The sequence below is a fragment of the Epinephelus moara genome, chromosome 11 (genome assembly GCF_006386435.1).
Source record: "Epinephelus moara isolate mb chromosome 11, YSFRI_EMoa_1.0, whole genome shotgun sequence".
NCBI lineage: Eukaryota > Metazoa > Chordata > Actinopteri > Perciformes > Serranidae > Epinephelus > Epinephelus moara.
Window position 1 is genome coordinate 17,503,303 of NC_065516.1, and position 21,252 is coordinate 17,524,554.

Below are 21,252 nucleotides of genomic sequence, written 5' to 3' on the forward strand. Positions count from 1 at the left end.
AAAATCCAAATACTTAAGCAGCACATGGCTCCATGCAGCCAACAGCAGTTCCCTAAAGTGAAGACCTTGTGAGTGTTGTATATCAAAGGGCTGTGCAATCAGTCTACTGTATAGCTGGTTTCTAGAGAGACTGGACTGTTGGAGCACTGGAACTTCAAAGTTACTGTCCATAACAAGAAATCTACAGAGTTCTCGCTGTCTCAAAAACGCACACTGAGACAGAGGCGAAATGGGGAGAGTACACACAGTTCATTTATTCTTTTTGATAGTCTGCATATGTGTGTGTGGGCGGCGATGGCATCTTTCAATAACCGATTCAATTGCTGTCAAAACATGACAGGAAGAAAAGGAATGAGGAGGACAAAAGCGCAGAGAGAAACAAAAGTGGAGAGGGTGTGAAGAAAGACAAAGAAACACATGAAAAGCAATGAGCGAGGGAGGACGTGAGAAAAGAAGACAAAAGAAGAAAAACTTAGAAATATAGACGGTATAAAGAGGGGATGGGTCACTTTTAATGCCCTTAAATGAACACACATGATCCATTAAGACCAATTTCAGATTTTTTTTTTACTTAACTCCAGTTAACTCAGTATTGTGTCAGCGCACATTTAGGGGCAAATGAACTGAAGGCAGACTGACCCTAACCCTTAAGAAGTGAATCAGCGCTGCATAAAGACCCTTTATTTGTGTAAAGACGAGACTGGAAGCTGCACAGACAAGAACATCTGGTTTCCAGTACAAACCTGCCCCCTTATAACCCATAACCTGTCTTTACTGCGGGGAGGGATTCACAAGCAGACGCAGCTCAAGACCTGTTGATTTCCCAGCATGCCCTGCTCACATTCCTGACCTCCTTCTGTCACTCTCTCACTTGACTCACCCCTGTTGCCTACGTCTACGTCACCCCCACACTTAAACCCCCCTTACTCTCCGCAACTGCTGTCTTTGAGTACAAGCTGAACAGTCAAGTGTGATTGACAGGAAACCTTTTAACGGATGGAGAAAAAAAATACCCAGTCTGTCAATCGGACTCTTTACAGCTGCTGGCAGTATATGCAGAGTACACAAATTCAACAATCTTGGTCAAGTTGCTTTTGAGAGTGTGAGACGACTGTGACCTGACAAAACCATGAAAGCTAGCGCCCCGCAGAGTTAGGAATCTGGTGAGAAGGCCAAAAGGGAATGATAAGACCACTTTCCTCAACCTCTTGGCCCCTCCATTTCTTAATCTGCACCCCACAGAGACCGAGGCAGTGGGATAGTGACAGAGATCCCATGAGTAGTCATTCCTCTCTCCTCCATCAGGGCCGCGTTCACACAGACAATAGCACTGTGCCGAAAAATTAAGCTTCCTCATTCATATCAATGAGGCAGATGCATTGGCGCAGCAGGATTATGGATACAAAAGGCACAGGGGGGAAATGCAGGATCATCCTGCAAAAAAAACCTGCAATGTTGTTGATAGAGTACCTTGTAAAATGAGCAAAGCAATTACAGTACAGTATACTACAGTATATCTTGCGATTGTCAAGGCGTAAAATAAAATGATTGCCATTGAGATAACTTGCTGTAGTCGTAAAATCTTGTCACATAGTATAAAGTCTTGTGCAACATTTGTTGTGTCTATACTCAAGGCTGTTTTACTCAAACTGGACTTCCGAGATCAACTTCTCACTGGTCTCTGCAGCAACATGCCCACCCCTCCAAGCAGACCCTTGCATTTTTTAACGCCGTGCTATTTTTGGCCCGAAACCTTGTTAATCGTGGCTGCTTGACAAGAGCATCCTTTGCCACAGGGCAGGAGGGAGATCACTGATAACCCAGGTAGACCTCATCAATTAAGCACACAATTACTGGCATCAAGGGGGACACACAAGAAGCAGACTAAAGCCTAATCCCCTGCATGCTTAACTGACGCACAAATGATGACAGATGAGTAGAAAGAAGACACAACTGAAATCTGTGTAGTCACTTTAAGCATGTACCTGCATCAATTTTAAATCAAAGTTTCTTGTGGAAAAAAAGTAGACCAAAAGATCACTGGAGGCAAGTTTCAGATGATGAAGTTTGGCTCATTACTTACTGTGCACAGAGCCTTGCTGCTGACTTGAAGCTTTGGGCGGGCTGATCTTGCTCTTGGGAGTGACCGTCTCCATATTTTCGCCCTTCTCACCTGGACTCTGGCTAGGGGCCTGAGTTTCAGTCGGGGTCTGCGCTTTGTCTCGGGGCGCAGCGGCCTTTAAAGACTTCTGTCTGCTCAGGATACCGTCGCTACCTGCCCTCATCAGCTTTTCCCCCACGCTCAGCACCCGGGCTCGACCGGCTGTGCCAGGGCATTCCTTCCTGGGGGAGGGCAGCTTGGATCCAGCCCCTATCGACGGGGGCCGGGCCAGCCTGGAGGCTTTAGACATCCTTCAGGTCAGCGGATCAGTAAAGCTCCTCAGTCTTTCTCAGCCAGTGTGACTGCAGCTGTGTCCCGTGGACAATCCAGGGTTTCTCAGCTCTCAGTGAGTGTGACTGTGACTCTCCAGCTCCAGCGTGTTGTGACTGGTGCAGGTAGGCTGAGAGGGCCAGAGGGAGGGCACTTTTGGGAAGGCGAGTTGGGGGTGAGGGGTGGAGGGTTAAGAGATCCTTGGAAGGTGTTCTCTTCTCCTGGCGTGGCCTCCTGGGATCATCCTCCAAAGCAAACAGTGTGTGTGAGTGTGTGCGTGTGCTGGTAAATTGGTGTATGTGTGGATAAACCTGTGGAGTGACAGGACGTGCTGTGCCAAGTGCAAACAGAAACTCAGGTCTCCAGTGTCAGCGCATTCCGGCTTTTTAATCCCCTCTCTGCCTCTCTTTCTCCGTCTTTCACACTCTCTCCTCCTCCATCCCTCTCTTTTTTTGTAGATTTCTCGCGCTTCCTCTCTTCTTCACTTGCTCTCATACTATGGTTGTCAACTTCTCTCTCCTACCTCATGCTTAATAATTCTTTCCCATGTTCCTGTCCTCTTGTGCCTCCTCTCTCCTCTTCTCTTTCGCTTCGGTTCACTCGCTCTTCTTTGCTGATGCTCAGCGGGTAACCATTCCAGCGCTCCGGCAGACGGAGACCAGAGAGGGGAAGATTTAGAGACAGTGAGGAAAAAAAAAGAGCACGAGGGAGATAGAGAAAGTGCCGGCAGAGGCTTTGCGGAGGAGCCCTTCTCTTCAGGTGCAGCTGCACAAGCTGTTCCAGATGTGTGTGCAGCGCTTCACGTCATCAGCCGACCGCTCAGAGCCACCCTCTGGTACAATCACTGGCTTCACCTCGTCCTATTTTCCCTCTTTTTCTCTGTCCGTCTCTTGTCCCCCTTCTTTCAGACAGCCACAGTACTCCTCACATGTGATGAGATGTTCGGGATACCAGAGGCAGGAATACACACATGCACAACACAACACACCAAGCCCTTCACTCACTGGTGGAATTTACAGAGAATTAAAGAGCGCAAAGGAGGGGAGCGTTACAGCGTGTGTGTGTGTGTATACAAGAGACACACAGTGGAGCTGTTCTGATCTCCTGCGCCTAAGACATCAGCTGTGACAAGAAAAAAAGAATACAGCAGAAGTTGGCTGTGAGAGGAACAGAGAAGATCACAGCTTTTCAGACACTTCCCTTCCCTCTTACTCGCTGTCCAGAAAAAGAAATCCACTTCTCATCCTCAGAAACACTCAATTTCTCTCATGGAGCAAAAACATTTCTCCTCTTTTGACAAAGTGCTTGGAACAATTGCCTGACCCACAGAAATTTCCTCAGCACACAGTGATCATTGCCAGACAAGCACAATAAAGTATGAATCATTGTTAGTAGGGCAGACACACAGAGAGCAAAAACAACAACTTTGAAGCATGAAACAAAGACTTCATGGCTGAAGTGAGAACCGGTCTGTTTCTTGGTGTAAAAGCACATTTTGCTGACACAGACTGATTCTGGAAAGTAAACCACACCCCTATAAACTTGTCTAATTCATTAACTCCACACAGGTCACTCTATTTTGAGCTCCATGCCTGTCACACTTGTGTAATATGCCGCAGCATGCGAAATAGACATGTGATCTAACACACAGGGACGCCATTCCGTGCTTACTGACTAAACACCAGAAAATGGATTACAGTGAGCAAAAGGATCAACTGTGTCCAGGCAACACGTTATAAAAGAGCAACAATCCACACGGACGAGACTACAGGCTTAGTTTAACACTGGGACGGTTTCCCTCTCTGAACTGGTGCACTCAGATATCATAAAACATCCCAGTTAAAAGTCAGAAAAGCCAGATTTAATATTGCACATGTGGCGCCATGTTTTATCTGCTGCTCCTTTTGGAACCTGCATGGCCTGATTATACACTGTTCAAGTTTACATAGGGATTTAGATGGAAAAAAATACACTGACATGTGCGCTATCTGTGCGGAAGATTCGATCAGTTCCTCCATACCGAGCCCCCCCCCTCCCCACGTGATTGCCTTTTAGACGACTAAGCCCTCTGAACATGGTGACAGCCATGGCTGATTGTATAGATATGAATGAAATGTTCATCATATTGCTACATATCTGTATGGCTTTAGATAAAGAGCAAAGCAGATTGACCTACATACTTTCCCAATGAATAGTTCGCTGACAAAATCGGAGGGCTAAGAGCTCATGGGAACCGCTGCATGTCTGATGGATTTTTGAAAGAGAGAGAAAAGTGAAGGAGATAGAGACATTTCCATAAGATTAAATATCAGAATTGTGCCAGATTATGTTTGTGCGTCACCAGTTTGGCGGACTACTACTATGTTTACGGCATCGTAGTACGAAGGATTACGTCAAACCTAAAAAAAGGCTGACCATGAAAAAACACAGGCTCCATATAGATTTCAGTGAGTAAGTGAGCTCTCTCATACTATGGTTATATGGCTATTTGTGTGTGTGTGTGTGTGTGTGTGTGTGTGTACATGCTGGGAGTAAATGAAAGCCCTCTGTGTGGATTGGATGCCTCCCAGGTTTCAAGGCAGTTCTAACTGTACAGTGGGCAAACGGCGGGAACTTGGTTCAAAGGCTTTAAATAACATAGCATTTAGGGATGGATATAATTTGACTTTCCTCATTAAGCCTGTGATTTTGTGCAATGTGAGAGATCATAAAGTTCGTCTCCGTATCAAATAACAAACTCCGATGCCGGCTCGCTATCCAGGCATGGCATCAATTTGCATTTCAAACTCGAAGTGGAAAACAACCTACCACAAGTATTTCAACTTCAAAAAAAAAACTTGTGAAAGATGATTATCTGAGGAGTTGAAATTGGCTCTGACAATAAAGACCTGAATGACAAAACTGCCACCCACAGCTGTCTTTGCAGCTAGCCCTGGCTAGCACCGTGTTTCCAAGTGCCAAGGAGCAGTTTGTGCTCAGCGGTTATGGAAATATGATGGTGCAGAAAATCCCACAAGTCCTGGTATGGCTGCTTATGGCCCATAAGTGTGTAGAGGAGGGCTGCTATTTAAGAAGGGTGGTGGGCTCTGCAAGAGCTGTCTGAGTGCCACTGTGGTATTTCTCTAATTAACTGGCTTTTCTGTCTGAGGGTTTATTATTAAACTCGGGGGGCAGAGGTTATAAATGACTCCCACGAACTGAGCTGAGGCCAGTGTAAGCTGGGCTTCCTGTATGTGCTGTTTGTGCAGAATCTTCAAACATATATTGTTTGATACAACCCTGGAGATATGCAATACATTCAATAAATGTGACAGTTTAAAGCCGCTATAATCAATGGTTTTATATGAACAATAGGTCACATAACTACAATATATGTAAATGGGGTCACTTGTAGTAACAAACATAATAGAGAATGATCACCTGACTGCAGTTCTCCTCAGCACTGTGGAGCCTTGTAGTGTCTTTAGGCTCATTGTTTCGGTTTCCCAACCCTTGACTTCACTGTTTTCAGTTTGATCTCTTCCTGCCATATCTTATTTTGAGACTTGGGTAGAAATCCCTGGCATCAGTATAATGATGCCTGGGGTTGCCCTTTGTGTTGTATCTCAGAGGGGTTGGCAGTTAGGTCTAAGTAAAAAAAATCACTTGGTTAAGGTTAGAAAGGTTAGATTGTGGTTGATGCTAGTCACATCAGTCTACTCACAATAGTCAACTCACATGACTACTAAGGGTCGCCAGTTTAGGTTCAGGCCACAAAACTACTTGGTTAGGATTAGGAAAAGATTAGTGTTGACATGACTAACAACTCCAGGACAAAAGAAGTCAACGTTAACTTAGTTGCACACAAGAAACAAACATCCGGCAGGGTCAAAGTCCTGTGCTTGTAGGGCCCATCCACCTCCCCTCCCACCTGCCTTAAGCAAACTTTTGCACTCTTTATACTACTTCCGTAGCTCTGAATGTGTAACTATGACACGGATGGGTTTACATTGGAGTTGGTTTAAAGTCCCATGTCCTACAGACGCTAAAGGGTCAACACACAGTCAAAGTTAGCGATTAGCTGGTGAACACATTTCACCAAATTGTCCCAAATGTCAAACTCAAGTGGGCCCTAGGTTGCATTGCTTGTGGGAATGCAACAAAATCCAGTTATTCTGGAGCGCGGTATGTACAAACATCAGTACAGCAATAGCTCAACAGGTGTCAGCACATTTACATTTATGTTTGCTTGGACATGTCCCTGACTCTCTTAAACATAAGGAAGTGGTTCAATCGCTTTTAATGCTTGCTAGAAAAGCCATCATGGTGAGATGGGTCGGGGATGACCCTTCTTCTGTTTCTATGTGGAAATCCTTGGTCTCTGAGGTTGTGACTCTGAAAAATATAGGACATTATATTGACTTTTTCTACATAAGTGGAAGGAACCGTTGGAATCACGTGGACTTGAATATAAGATGGACTTACATGGATAAAAATTGAATATATGTCTGAACTGGGGACAGTGGATATGAATCGGATTGATGTAACCTCACCTTATTGTGCAATGTGTCTTTTTTTTGGACCAGTATGTAATGTTATGGTTTGTAAGCTTGATTCTCGGAAAACTTTGAGTATAAAGAGTTAAAAAAAAACATTAGCATGCAGTATTAGTCCAATTTTTATTCACTTCTTCACCAACTCTTTTGAAAAATCTTTGTCTTCTTAGCAGCTAAATGCTCCACTATGTTCACCAGCCAGTTGTGTAATTTGCCTGTCTGCTGTTTGGTGATGGGCAGGTGGTGTGCAGTGGGTTTTTATTATTTCTATTTTACTGGAAACATCTGCTCGATGCAGCTGGACGCGGCACTGATGAGAGTGAACCAAAACAGTAAGGTTACGGACCACAAGACCCGGGTGGTAATTAGCTGTGGATTCGTCACTATGAGCAACCTCTTTCACAAACACATGATTATCTGATCCGTTGTTAATATAAAAATATCGACTATGGCAGCTTTAACTACCCAGTGTGGCTCTTGATGCAGCAGAATAAGCACAAAGGCCAAGTTTACACAGGGCTGCCGGTGGACTACAAGGTTAGGGGATTTGGGAAGCAATTGGGGGGATGGGTGAGCTGTGTACCTCTCTGTTGAGGATTATGGTTGAGTATGTTTTCCAAGCCCTCGGGGGCTGGTTGTTTCTTTTCCTACATTCCATCTCAGAGCTCCCTCCCAACCATATCATGAGTCATTACTGACTGTAACATTCATTCAATATCAACCGCTGAATCAGTTACTGAGGGCACACAAGCTCTACAGAAATGCACACATGCACAACAGTAGCATTGAGTGTGTGCGGAGCAGAGCTGCGGCAGGTTGGGGTGCCGACCATGTTCAAGGAAACACAGGTTTGAACCCATGTTGCAACTCTTTTCTGTCATCCTCCATGTCGGGACAGGAATACCATAAAATAATTTACAACTAGAATAGATTTTGTTGATTTTACCTAGAACAGCATATCAATGAGAGGCGAACTTGCTCCAACTTGCACCGAGGCTACAGTACAACTCAAGTGTTCCTCAGAATAACAATTTCTCACCCTAGCAAACAATCAATATTTCATCAGAGATTTTTTAGTAGTTCACAGACTCATGAAATGAACATCTGAATCTGAATCTCTATCTGGAACACATATTGGTCGACAACATCAACAACGACAAAATGTTCTTTTTCCTTTCTATATGAGTCCCTTTATATTCCTCTGTATTTCACGTCGCCCCTGCTCCAGACTCCCGGGTGAGGCAAAGCGACTCAAAGGCAGTAAAGGAGTCTATAGGACGATGAGACTCGCTGACAGTTGGGACCAATTAGTCTTAACACTCAGCTGCTCCCCGGGGAAAGCCACCCAACATGTCACATTATTTGCTGCTTTAACTCACAGTAAATGCAGCATTGATCATTGCAGAGGGGCTGCCACTCACTCAACAGGTCAGAGGAGACGGCGGCCCGGTGACGAGAAGTGTTGTCTCTGCCATTATCATCAACTGTCGCTTAAACAACCGGGATTGATTGAGGTGAGTCTACAGTATTGTCGACTCGCCTGCGCTCTAATTAAACAGAGGAGCGTGGCTTGAAGTTTTAAAGTTGGCACCGTTCCATTTCCAAGTGGAGTATTGTACTGAAATTTTAAGGTCAATACAGCAGTTTTTAGGCTCAAACATTCACTACAGACAATTAAGATGCTTTGCAAAATGTGCTATAAGTGTTCATATTTGATTTCCTATGCTATGCAAATCAGCTTCTAATGACTTGAAGGATGCTCCCAAGTCCAAGTGTTGATAATCGGCAGCCAGGAAGGATTACACTGACAAACTATGTTGTTGAAAATTCAAATCCAGAAGCATTCAGTGAGCGCATGTCTCTGCCAAGGCTGCGAGATCATCTTTTGTTATTCAAACTGCAGAGAATGTTTAGAAATGTTTAGTCTCTATCTGGTGACGGATAATAATAGGATGCTCTTTGTTTTATTGAAGTAAGTAGCTCATAAAACAATTGCAAAAAATACAATTTAACAATGTTAAAAAAACACTTTCAGACAACTTGATTTTCCCCAAAATTTCACTGAAATCTATCTTCCAAATTTGTGTATATATATATATATACAGTATATATATATATATGGTAAGAAACACATAAACAACAACAGAAACTTGCAACTCCTTGACACAGGCAATAAACAGAGATGGATGCTTTTGCAAGGGGAAATGTGAATTTCCCTTCTTACATCAACTGACTCTTAAATCTTGGATGATTTGAACATTATCAAAGACATCACTATTCTGAGTTTGTGCTTTAAAGCAGCTGCAGCATCATGAAACAGTAAGGTGAATTCTAAATTAATTGACATGGATTATTTATCTCAAGCAACTTTGTGTGCATGTTGGTATGAGATGAAATGAACAAAAACAAGTGGCTGCCTATAAGGTAGGAACATGCACGGAATATGAGACAAGCCCCCACCACCTCTCATACAAGGAACAAGAAACACAGACTTTGTGGTGGTTTTGCATCTTTCTTGTGGTTTTGTATCTCTTTGTGGTCACTTTGCGTCTCTCTGGGGTCATTTTGCATCTATTCAGGGTCTTTTTTGCACTGTTTTCACGATCAGTACGATATGGTAGACTTCAGTTCGGTACGCTTTTTTTCCTGATTCCATTGTGAAAAGTTGTGCATTGTACCAATTGAACTGGTTCCGTACTGTCCCCATTTTTGGTCACCTCTCCGTTGGGGTACCTAGCACACAGATCTGGTACTAAAAGGTGGAGCTGTGAACACTGCAGTCTGTTGATTGGTCAGTTGGTCAGTTGGTCAATAGCGGACGGTCACTCAGGGCTGAGTTGTGGCTGGTTTTGAGGCTTGTGTCACCACCGTGGAGAGTTTTATCAGTAGATTGTAATTATAAAATGAACGGATGTTTTGCTGCCTCTTGCAGCAGCAGCAGTAGCCTGAGTAAAAAAAAAAACTTAATTCACCAGGCTGACTGCTGGCAACTTTTAAGGTGGAGCGTTTACTTGTAATGTCACTCAATGCATGAGTTGAGGACATGAATCCATCAGCACACCTTAAGTTTCACTGTGACAACTTTGACCATTACTTTAGTTTTTATTGTCTGTCTTGGATGACATAAAAATTCATGTTATGTATTATGTGCACTGCATATATCCCAGTCCTCTCTCTGAGAAAAAAAGCAGGTGCAGAGTATCGTTCCTGTGGGCTACGGCAACACTAAACCCCTGCGCTTGCCTGAAAAGGACTAAATGCACCCAACCTGCTATTTTCAAATATCCCACGGAGAGAGACTCTCACTGCAGCCTGTTTTTTTGTGTTCTGAAAATGTTGGTGTGCAACGTCGTTCTGTGGACGATAAACTAGGTGCAGATTGATAAAGGAGGAAATACAGTGAGTGCTGGACGGAGCAGTGACGGTGACAACAACCCCGCCCACATTTAAGAGTACTGTTTGTGGCGGAAACGGTACCATGTCTGAAGGGTTACTTTTGTTTCCAAAGGAACCATACCGAAAGTGTTTGGTGGACACGGGGCTTTTGAGTCTCTTCCTGGTCGACATGTCTTAATGTGACATTTTTCAGGTGAAGGCCACGAGGGCCCCTGACACTTTGGGCCCCTAGGCCTGTGTCTGATAGACCTGTTCAGTAATCCATAAATGGGTAGGAAGCCAATCTAAACACATATGGTATGGCTTATAATAATTCACAGTGATATAAAACTCTGTAGTTAACTAGGTGAAACTTGCAGAAAAACCCGGGTTGGGACACTAGCTGCAGTGTCCTCAAAAAGTGACTGTGTTCATGGAAGGAAAACTCTCTGAAATTCAGCTTGAGGTAACACTGTCATGTCATCTCATTTTAGTGAGCTCCTGTCCCCAGAAATAAGTCGAACCCCTCCTTAACGTGGACCCATAAGAGGATTATTGCAACAGATGCCGAAAGAGAAAATGTCTACCTCAAATGTTCCCATGATTCACATGACATGAGGCAACAAACAGCAGAAATGAAACTGAGTAAAGAGTCAGTATTGAGTTGTTTTACAGCTCTCAGTGAGAAGGGGTTCTGCATGAAGTCCCACAGTCTGTGTCATCATGAATTGTTCCTCCTTACGTCCTGTCTCTGGGGCCCCCCTGTGGCCTTTTGAATCACTCCTGCTCTTTCCCCTCAATGGGACGTGTGAGCATTCACATGCTCAAAATCCCACACACACAGTTTGGAAACGTCTACCTCTAAACTCATATTTTCATCCAGTTGCCCCAGAGGCGGTGGCTACACATTAGGCTCACAGCCCTCGTCCTATCCTTTACGCCTCTGCATTTTAGGAGAGTTTAGCTTCTTATCTGGACAGCCTGTCAAGTGTGTTATTGGAGGCAAACTGAATGCTGCGGCCTGAAGTGTATAAAGAGGAAAAGAGGAGAGACAAGCCACCGCTCCATTCAGACTGATGTAAATAAGAGGCTTCTCCTTTCTCTTTATGGCTTATTGATTTTTAGTTCGATGGCTGGCTGCGGACAGAAACAGAGGAAAGAAGGAGGGAGAGAAAGAACGAAAGGTGGAGTGGAGCAGTTACTGAATTCTGACACAGCAGCATTTTTCTGGGAACAAAATCAGCGCCATATTGATGGCAGCTTTAAGAATAATGTGTGAATAACACACAAACACAAGCTGCACAGTGTCTCTCATAATGACAACAGAGCCCCTGTGAAACAGCTAAGACTAGCACTGTGAGATAATTATATTGTCGTTTTTTTTTTCCAAGTTAAGAAACCAAAACAGTGAAAGTCTGAGCAAAAAGAGGTTGAAACCTTCCTGTCAGATTTGGTGGAAATAACACAATGAACTTATTCACATGCTGGGTGAACAATATTCTAGTATTACAGTGAAGGAATTAAGAAGATGACATTTCCAGAGTCAAGTCTGGGCTGTTTTTGATTCAGCAGTCAAGTGAAAAGGCTGCTTTTGGCACAAATACATAGCCAAAACATTCACAACCAAAATATTTACATCAGCTCGAGAAACAGAAAAAGGTTAATGTATTAAAATAAATGCTGAAGTCTCTCCATGCATGGAAAGAAAGGGAACAGCTCCAGGATGATGTCTAAAAATCTGTAATTTTATCTCCCACCTGTTCATCTTCAGAGGAGATAAATTTGACGTGAAGACAAAAACACATTTGGGCCTGCGTTCATGCCACATCGTGAGGACCTGTTAGATCTTGTTGTTGGCATCGTGTAAACAGCTTGAGGAGCTAAAGGAGCCTTTTAGTGACTCATATATTATGGACGAGGAACGATCATGTTTGCTGTGCAGGAACAGCTGCAACCTTGGTTTCCGTCTGCTCTTGGCTCTCTTAAAAATGGGTAAAAGTAAATGTTCAAAGTATAACTCATAAGGTCCTGCGTGTACTTAATAAAAGCACTCTTATCCCTGGGCAGAATTTAAGTCCAGATGCTTGCTAATTTGACTTTGGGAATACTACTATATGAAATGTATCTGTGAGCACTGGTGTTCTGTGTGGTTTTTAGGGCTAGTACAAGCCAATCTTGGATATTCTCTGACATTAAAGTGGTAAATTTACACAAAAACAACTCACAAATGTACTGCTAGAAAGTCAGGTGATACAGTCCATGAAGGGAGTAAGATGTGGTGGATGAATAGGTCAAGCACAGGACTTTTACACAAGAGACTGGGGTTTGATTCCTGTGTGTGTCAATGCTGGCTTGTCTTTTTAGACTTACAATCCCAATTCCAAAAAATTGGGGTCCTGTGTAAAATGAGAATAAAAACAGAATGCAATGATTTGCACATCATTTTTGACCTATATTCAATTGAAAACAGTACAAAGACAAGATATTTAATGTTCAAACTGATAAACTTTATAGTTTTTTTTTAATCAAAATATACACTTATTCTGAATTGGATGCCTGAAAAACATTTTAAAGAAAATTGGGACAGGGGTAACAAAAGACTGGGAAAGTTGTGAAATGCTTAAAAAACACCTGTTTGGAACATTTCACAAGTAAACAGGTAAGGTGGTAAAAAATTATAGTGTCATTATTGGGTATGAAAGGAGCATCCTCAAAAGGCTCAGTTGTTCACAAGCAAGGATTGCAACTTTGTGAAAAACTGCATGGGCAAACAGTCCGACGATTTGAGAACACCCCACTAAATGTTGTTGACCTTTGACCCCTCAGACAGCACGGCATTAAAAGCCGACATAATTGATTAACACATATTACTATATGGACTTGGGAACACTTTGGAAAACCATTATCGGTAAACACAATTCGTCGCTGCATATACAAATACAAGTTAAAACTCTACCACGCAAAGTGAAAGCCATAATCTCAGCAACATCCAGAAACACCACTGACCTCTCTGGGAAAAGCTCATCTGAGATGTACTGACACAAAGTGGAAAAGTGTGCTGTGGTCTGACAAATCCACATTTAAATTTGTTTTTGTAAACATGGACATTGTGTCATCCAGGCTTAAGAGGAAAAGAAACATCCAGATTGTTATCAGCGTAAAGTTCGAAACCCAGCATCTGTGATGATATGGGGGGAGTGTTAGTGCCCGTGGCATCATGGGTAACTTCCACATCTGTGAAGGCACCATGAATGCTAAACATACAGGTTTTGGAGCAACATACGCTGCCATCCAGACAACGCCTTTCTCAGGGACGTCCCTGCTTATTCGAACAAGACAATGAGACACATTCTGCATGTGTGACAACAGTGTAGCTTCACAGTAAAAGAGTGCAGGTACTAGACTGACCTGCCTGCAGTCCAGAACCAAACATTATGAAGCACAAAATATGACGTAGACCCCAGGCTGTTGAGCAACTCTAGTCGTATATCAGGCAAGAATGGTAAAGAATAACACTTTCAAACTTCAACAGTTTGTGTCCTCAGTTCTCAAACCCTTGCTGTGTGTTGTTAAAGGAAAAGGTGATGTAACACAGCAGTAAACAAGTTTATGTGCTGGATGCACACTGTGAAGACCCGTTCATATTGGCGTCACATTTTGACATTGCTAGAACACCTAAGAAAATACACGTGGTTGTAATTAGCCGCATCTTTTTATTTCATAGAATTATTTTATTCGTAATCAGCTTTGAAATGTGAGGTCAGCATACCAAAAAAGGGGGCCAGTCTGGGGACAATTTTCAGCCCATCATTTCTCTTTACTGTAAGAGAAACGCTCCATCCTGTCTGAAACATACCGCTCAAGAATCTGCTCACTGAAGGATGTGAACCTTAATGTGGTCAAGCATGAGTTCCTCAGCTGTTAATCTGACAGTATTTCAACCTGAGGTAAGTAATGTTTTAAACCGATGACTCCCTCTCCACCATAGAAGCTGCACAGTGCCCAAATTTATGCTCACAACGGCTATTTCATTTTTGACCTTTAACATGTGAAAATGCCATTTGTCTAAGCGCTCTCAGAGGGATTGGGAATAATCTCTGTGTGTCTGCGTCTATATCTGCGTGCGTGCATGTCTGTGTGTACACACGCTTGCCAAGAATGTAGATTTTCATTGGAGGTTTTCATGGCTTGAGTCTCTAAATCAAGCTGACAGCTTTCAAATGACATATCAGCGTCCCCATAAATTTGCATACTTTCACCGGTGGATAGCATTCCACTCAACTTCCTGAAGGCACCAATCATTACAATTATATCATATGTTGTAAATCAGACATAGTTGAGCCATGCGGAACACATGGTGGGAATTTTACAGTGGCACATATATGTCTCTCATAACTCACAGGATATAGGCATGTATGAAACTTTACAGGTTTTTTCAAAGTATGACCTCATCCCCAACTTGTTCTATCTAGTAATTAATTTAAAAAACTCACTTTAATCTCTAAATCTTTATAACCTATGTCTGCACAGGCGAGATAGATTAGGCCAGCCAGCCATGCAACGATTTACAGATCTTCATTAATGTGGAATTTCTTTCATTCCTCGTTGAGCATCTCTCGCTTTCCCTCGCTGCACGGCAGGAGGCTTGGCCAAGTGCTTGGATGGGAGATGACATATGAATATGAATGCTTTTTCCAAACTCCAAGTCATGAGAACAGTTGTGGGGATGAGTTTAAAGCAAGTGACAGTGCCATGTGCTCTAGTGGGCGGAAAATAGCTTGGAGTGGGGGTTAGAAACTGCTGGGAAAGACAGAAAGATCACCGGAAAGAAAAAGGAAAAAGAGCGGACTAAGCCAAACGGTTATTGGATTCTTAAGCCGGTACTGATATTGATCGTTGTGAGTTTAAAAATACAATGATGACGTATCTGCCAATCAGAGGCAAACGGTCGGTCTGTAGTAGTGGTACTACCTCTAGTCCTGGCAATGCAGTTCACTTTAAAGGATAACTGCGGCATTTTCAACCTGGATCCTATTTCACTTTGTAAATTGGTCAAAGAGACTGACATGAAAAACAGCTCTTGAAATTGTTGTCCAGTACTGAGCGAGCCTGCAGCGGCCGGCATCAGTTGACATTCATAATAATAAAATAAGTGATATCAACAATCTGACGCTATGAATGCCACAGTGTGTGTGCGTGGTGGCAAAATATATTTATGCTTTGGTATTATACGAACTATAATATATTTTTACTATATTTTATGCCTACATTTGCCCTTTCTATACATCAAGGAGATACCTACTGGCAATAAATGACGACGGTAATGTTACTTACTGTGCAAGGCCCTATACACGGCCTTTTCTAATAAGATATTAATTTGTTATTCCCACAGCGGGGAACTGTGCATTGTTACAGCAGCAAAGGGGGATAGTGTTATAACAAGAAGCATCAGCAAGATGTAATGAATATATAAACAGCTGTTTATTTACAAATAAATAGACACTTATAATAACACTCTGAGCCTGTCTGTGTCAAAAATAACCACTTTTAGTTGACATATAGTGAGGGTGTTCAATTGCCCCATTTGCTTCAATTACAGCTCGTTGCGCAGCTGCTGGCCACTGGCTCACTACTGGACCAATTTCAAAAATTGTTGTTCACATCAGTCTCTTTCACCGGTTTACACATGTAACTAGGGTCCAGGTTGATAAATGCCTAAGTTATCCTTTAATGTGTTCATCAGTTAGTGATAATCACGGTCAAGACATGCTAGAGCACTGATGGAGTATGATGAAGTTGAGTTTATGTGGAGAGCATTAGAGTGACATAAATATTTGACATAAAAATTTGGTTGCAGTCCCTGAAAAACCACTTAGTATTTCTCAATAACTTCAAATACTTAAGTCTAAATGTGCAACAATCAAAAATAAACCCAAACAAACAAACAAAAACAAGGTAATACTTACTAACAGTTGACACTTTCTTAAGAAATAACATAAGAAACCCTACAGCTGCCATCCCATTTTGATTCATACACTGCTATATCCTGACTGATGCTCAGAAACAGGTGACATCACCTTTTCACCAACTGAGCTTTGCCCACTTTAAACGAGTAAGAGGCAGAAAGGAAACATCTAAGCTCTGTGTGTGCAGCTCCAGAAGTCTCAGTTGTGAATGAGCAACAGCTACAAGTGAACTGCAGTGACAGCAAACATCAGCATCCATGTCACAACACAACAGGAAGTCCTCCAACTCAACACATAAATGCAAGTAGGCAGCCACACGAACACACAAGGCTTCAGTCAGCAGCAGAGATCTGCTGAACCAACAGCACAGGCCAGGGCCGGGGCAAAGACAGGACGGAGATAAGGATCTGATGCAAAGGGACACAAAGTGAGACACAAAGAAGGGCACATCAGGGCACTAAATATGAGGCTTGGAATAGGGATAGTGTAAAAATAAATCAGAGCTATGGGGCTGTTAATGATGGAGGGAGAAATGCAAGACTGGATGGATGAAAGACAGGGGTGGAGGAGCTAGTCTGCAAGATATGAAGCTGTGTTTTATGGGTCTGGTCTCAAGACATAAGATGTTCTTTAGCTCCACTTCTCTTCATTATGCTATGGCCCAAATGCTCCTATGGGAATAATGAGCTCCAATCTTTATGGCTTTCCTCTATGGCAATAACACAAATTAACAGTCCAGTTCTTCAGCTAGAAATAGCAATGACTTGAGGCTAATTGTAAGAAATTGCACAAAAGAAAATAGCTGCAGGCAACTGTTGACAGCCCAGCCTATGGGAAGCAAAGAGTTATGTCTAATTTTACTGTAGGACGAGTGTTTTCACATGCTACAACATCTGCCGTTTATCCACTCAATTTCTGGCCCACTTCTGGAAAAATACCGGGTTTTTGTAAGTGTCATTTAGAAGTGGAAGTTTCTACAACTACTTACTGACAGGAGTTAAAGGTCTCGCTTGACAAGAGCCAATCACATCCACCAAGACTCTGCTGTGCCTCGCTAACAGGAAGTGTAACTCCTGAGTGCAATGACAGTACAGTGGGTCTTTGTTTCCCAGAGTAAATTCGTCAAATGTGTTTTTTCAACAGGAAAGGCAACCTAACGAGAGCACTGGCACACATGGTTTTGATTGGCTTTCAACTTCAGAGCTCGGGTCAGAGGTTCGTCCGGCCCACCCCTTGTCTGAAATCTGCCCTGACCCTTTGCCATGTCACCGGTTTGTGTACACATGATTCACTGTTTGTGTCTAGTCGAGACAGGCTGGACCCCCTTTGGTGTGTTTCCTGTGCTGTGTGGCGCTCTCCGTCTCCCTAAGCACACCTCCTGCTTCCCCAAGGTGCTGATGAAAAGACTTCAGAGGCCCGATTCATCTGGGCTAAGGCGTCCTCATTGAACTGATGAACTCACTGGGAGACGCAGAGATGCTCCGGGTGCCGGAGAGGCTGATTAAAGAAAGAAGGGGGAGGGAGAGGAAGAAGAGTGGGGGGAAGGAGAAATGTATAGAAGGGAAGAAGAGGGAAAAAAATTCCTCCTCTCTTGAGGTAGAGCTGGTCCTTCAATCTCTGCTGCCCCTCTGCTCCAAGTTGAAGAGGGAGGGGGGAGGGCTTTGGCCAAAAACCCCAAAAAAAGTCTGATCCTCATTAAGAAGCACAAAGAACATCAAAGACCAACCCCAAACCTCTATCAGTCAGGAGCACCCACAATCCCCATGATATTAAAACTCCCAGGCGCCATTCAGTGTCAAGTTCTGAGGCAGGCGCGGGGGCTCGGGTGACTCAGGGGTTGGGGGACTTCAAGGTCCCTAAGGTCAATGGAAAGTTTGCGCTAACTTCTCCTCACCTCAGTGATTGGCTGCTGCTGGTGAATAAGCTTTCTGCTGGAAGGAGATGATGATAACGAGCAGCTGTGGGGAGATAATCACAACTAACAGCTGTGAGACACTGTAAAGCATTTACAAGTATTTAAAGTTGAAAACACAGTCTTAAAATAGGGAGCTAACTGAACTGGAGTTTTTTCATTCTTTGCTGTAACATAAACTACTTTAAATTCACTAAAACAGAAAAAAACTATGTCAAAAAGACATCGAGTTTGATCAACAACTGTTAAGTCAAATTTGTAAGGGTCACCGGTCAGCTTTGCTTTCCAGTCACATTTATTCTCCCACTTTGAAGTTGTATCAAAGTCACTTCTTCATATGCCACATGATCCTTTCAGCTCCTCCAGTTAAGAGCCACTTTCATGCGGTGCTAGTAGTAACATAAAGGTAGAACATCTAAGGGTACTCTCAGCGACTGTTAAAATAAGCAGCATCTGCATAGGGACTGAAGTGCATACTAATCTTTATCATGGTTGTGTCTATTTAAATGTTTTATCAGAGAGAAGACATGAGGCTAATGTCTCTATAAAGGAGGCCCCTGGACACTTAACCCTAAATAAGGCATGCTGGGAAATATGGTAATGTGCTTACACTTCTCAAAAACATAATTTTATTAGTTTAGTGGAAACTTGACATACAACTTTAAAGGACAATAAACTAATGGTAGCACGTTCTTGAAAAAACAAAGCCTAAAAAATGTAATTAGAACTTTTAAGTTTTCATGACTTAACATTGATAGCTTATGTTAAGTTAAAGCAGCATTCACTGATATATATAATATTTTTTTTGGCCACCTGGGGGCAGCGGAACAAGCAGTAAACACAACATTGACATAATACCACATTATGAAGTAGTCATTGTGGCAAACGTGTTAGGGTGCTTTCACACCTGCCCTGTTTAGTTTGGTTCAATTGAACTCAAGTTCCTTTGCCCCTCAGTGTGGTTCGTTTGGGCAGGTGTGAACACAGCAGTCACATTCGGGTGCGCACCAAAACAGCCGGACCGAGACCTTCTTGAAGAGGTGGTCACGGTCCGGTTACAAACAAACTCTGGTGCAGTTCGTTTGTAGTGGGTTAAACGTGAGCATTTTACAGTCCCGGAGGATTGTTAATGTGCACCTTAATATGCACATTCAACACATCCAATGCATCAAAACATTGTTTTCAAGTTTTCTAATAACTCAAGGTCTGAAAGCATGCTTAGTGAACAGTTAATTGCACACAGGGTCCAAAATTAACAACCGCCAAGCGCCAAATGGTGGTCGATTTTTCATTTGGTGAGTGAATTTCAGAAGGCTATCCGCCACACTGGCAGGTGAGTGTTTGTACCAAAATAGTCCTGCAATAATTTATGGGTGCACTGTCTGCTGCTCCTCTGCTATCTGTGTCGGAGCACAGGGGCCGTCACAGGCACACACGCAAGCAGATGTGTTTTACGCACATCTAAACAGCATGTCTACTGTGAAACTGACCTCTAAAGTGCTCCTAGTTCTGTGGCACTGTTTTCCATATGAGACATAAGCTGATCCACTAACTATCACTTGCCACCAGTGTGCAAAGAGGAGGGTGATTGTGGTTGATGAGAAGTCTGATGAGGAGGAGGCATGTGACAGGTTTACACATCCCTCACATTCACTTTAATGTTTGATGTTTAAGTACATTTAAGGACTAGTACTTTTAGAATTTTAAGATCATGATGTCTTGAGTTGTCTTTAGGCTTGACATGATGAACCGTTATACTGAAATAATTTTGCTTCTCAGAGCACCGAGCGGAGTGAATGTGTTGATTACCTTAACCATGTCTTATTACCAACAGGGCTCTCATTTTAGTGTAGAGCGTCAGACTGAATTTACAAACGCATCATGTCAGGTCACTCACTCTCTGGGACCGCCAGTGTTACTTGAAAAAGTTAACACGTGTGCGCTGGACATGCTAGCATTTTTGATCGCCTCCATCCAGTCCTTTCATCTTATCGCATTTAACCATTGTTGTCTTTGTTTTTGTTGTAGGGCAGTGGTGGCTGGTATGTGATAAAATTTTGGTTTTGAGCCAATGATCTAGCTCCCAATAACACAACAAGATGAAATTTTAAGACTCCTATGTAGCCTACAGCCCTGTGGTGGCGAGTTGTGTTTTGCCTCCAGCTAACAAACTGACGTCAGACACAGACAGATCAATGCACTGCTTGGCTAACATTAGCAAGAGAGACAAACTAGAGAGACGCACCGCATATTGGACCATCAACTTAACATTACTGTCATTAGCTGACATCAAGCTTGGAGACAACACAAATTTATAGGGATGCACGATATTTGCCGATATCTGATATGGAACAACTCATTTGACCAATAACCAATACCGATATCGATATATCCACTTTTTTCCCTACCTAATTTTAGTGATCATTAAGTCTCTTGTGTAGTGGAATTAACATCATCAGAGTTGGGTATTAGAGTACTTTGATTACTTTTTGCAGTAACGAGTAACCTAACGCGTTAGTTTGCTGTTTGAGTAATCAAATACTTAACGTTAAGTACATTTTCAAACAAGACACCAGTTACTTCCGTTACTTTAAGAACGCTGATCCTTCAGCTCCGAAACAGCAACGGCTGTCGTTTGGTTCTAATAACGGAGATAACGTTAAACCAATCAGTCTGAAAGAAGCCAGTTCTAATAACGGAGATAACGTTAAACCAATCAGTCTGAAAGAAGCCACAGAGCTTGTGGCTCGCTACGTGGTCGGAGAAATGCTGCCGTTGTCTAAACAGGTGGAGGAGGACTCGCTGACAGACGTATTTCAGACTCAGGACTTGCATTATGCCTGGTACACGCTACACGATGGTACTCACCAATTATCCCCGGTCGTCTTTCACGGCGTGTGTGATGTCATCGGGTTATTCTTGTCCTGTTTTTATTACTTTGACTATTATTTGAGTCACTGCCAGAACTGTGTCTGTTCCATAGACTGTATAAAAATATGTGCCAGCCGACATGTTGTTGTAGTCACCTAAAAG

The 21,252-nt window shown here is 42.9% G+C and overlaps 1 protein-coding gene across 9 annotated transcripts in view; it reads right to left on the reverse strand.

The window, feature by feature from the left end:
* si:ch211-285f17.1 (sickle tail protein homolog) overlaps positions 1-21,252 on the reverse strand; it is a 145,165-nt gene that overhangs the window by 110,650 nt on the left and 13,263 nt on the right. For 4 of the 9 annotated variants that reach the window (XM_050056194.1, XM_050056195.1, XM_050056192.1 and 1 more), the window contains exon 1: positions 2,084-2,559. The exons of 1 other annotated variant lie outside the window; for it this stretch is intronic. In XM_050056194.1, coding sequence (XP_049912151.1) covers positions 2,084-2,411 — 328 coding nt within the window. In that variant the 5' untranslated portion in view covers positions 2,412-2,559. Of the gene's footprint in view, positions 1-2,083; positions 2,561-21,252 lie in introns of those variants that run through there. 4 more of the 9 variants (XM_050056193.1, XM_050056196.1, XM_050056206.1 and 1 more) reach the window with 4 other exon arrangements.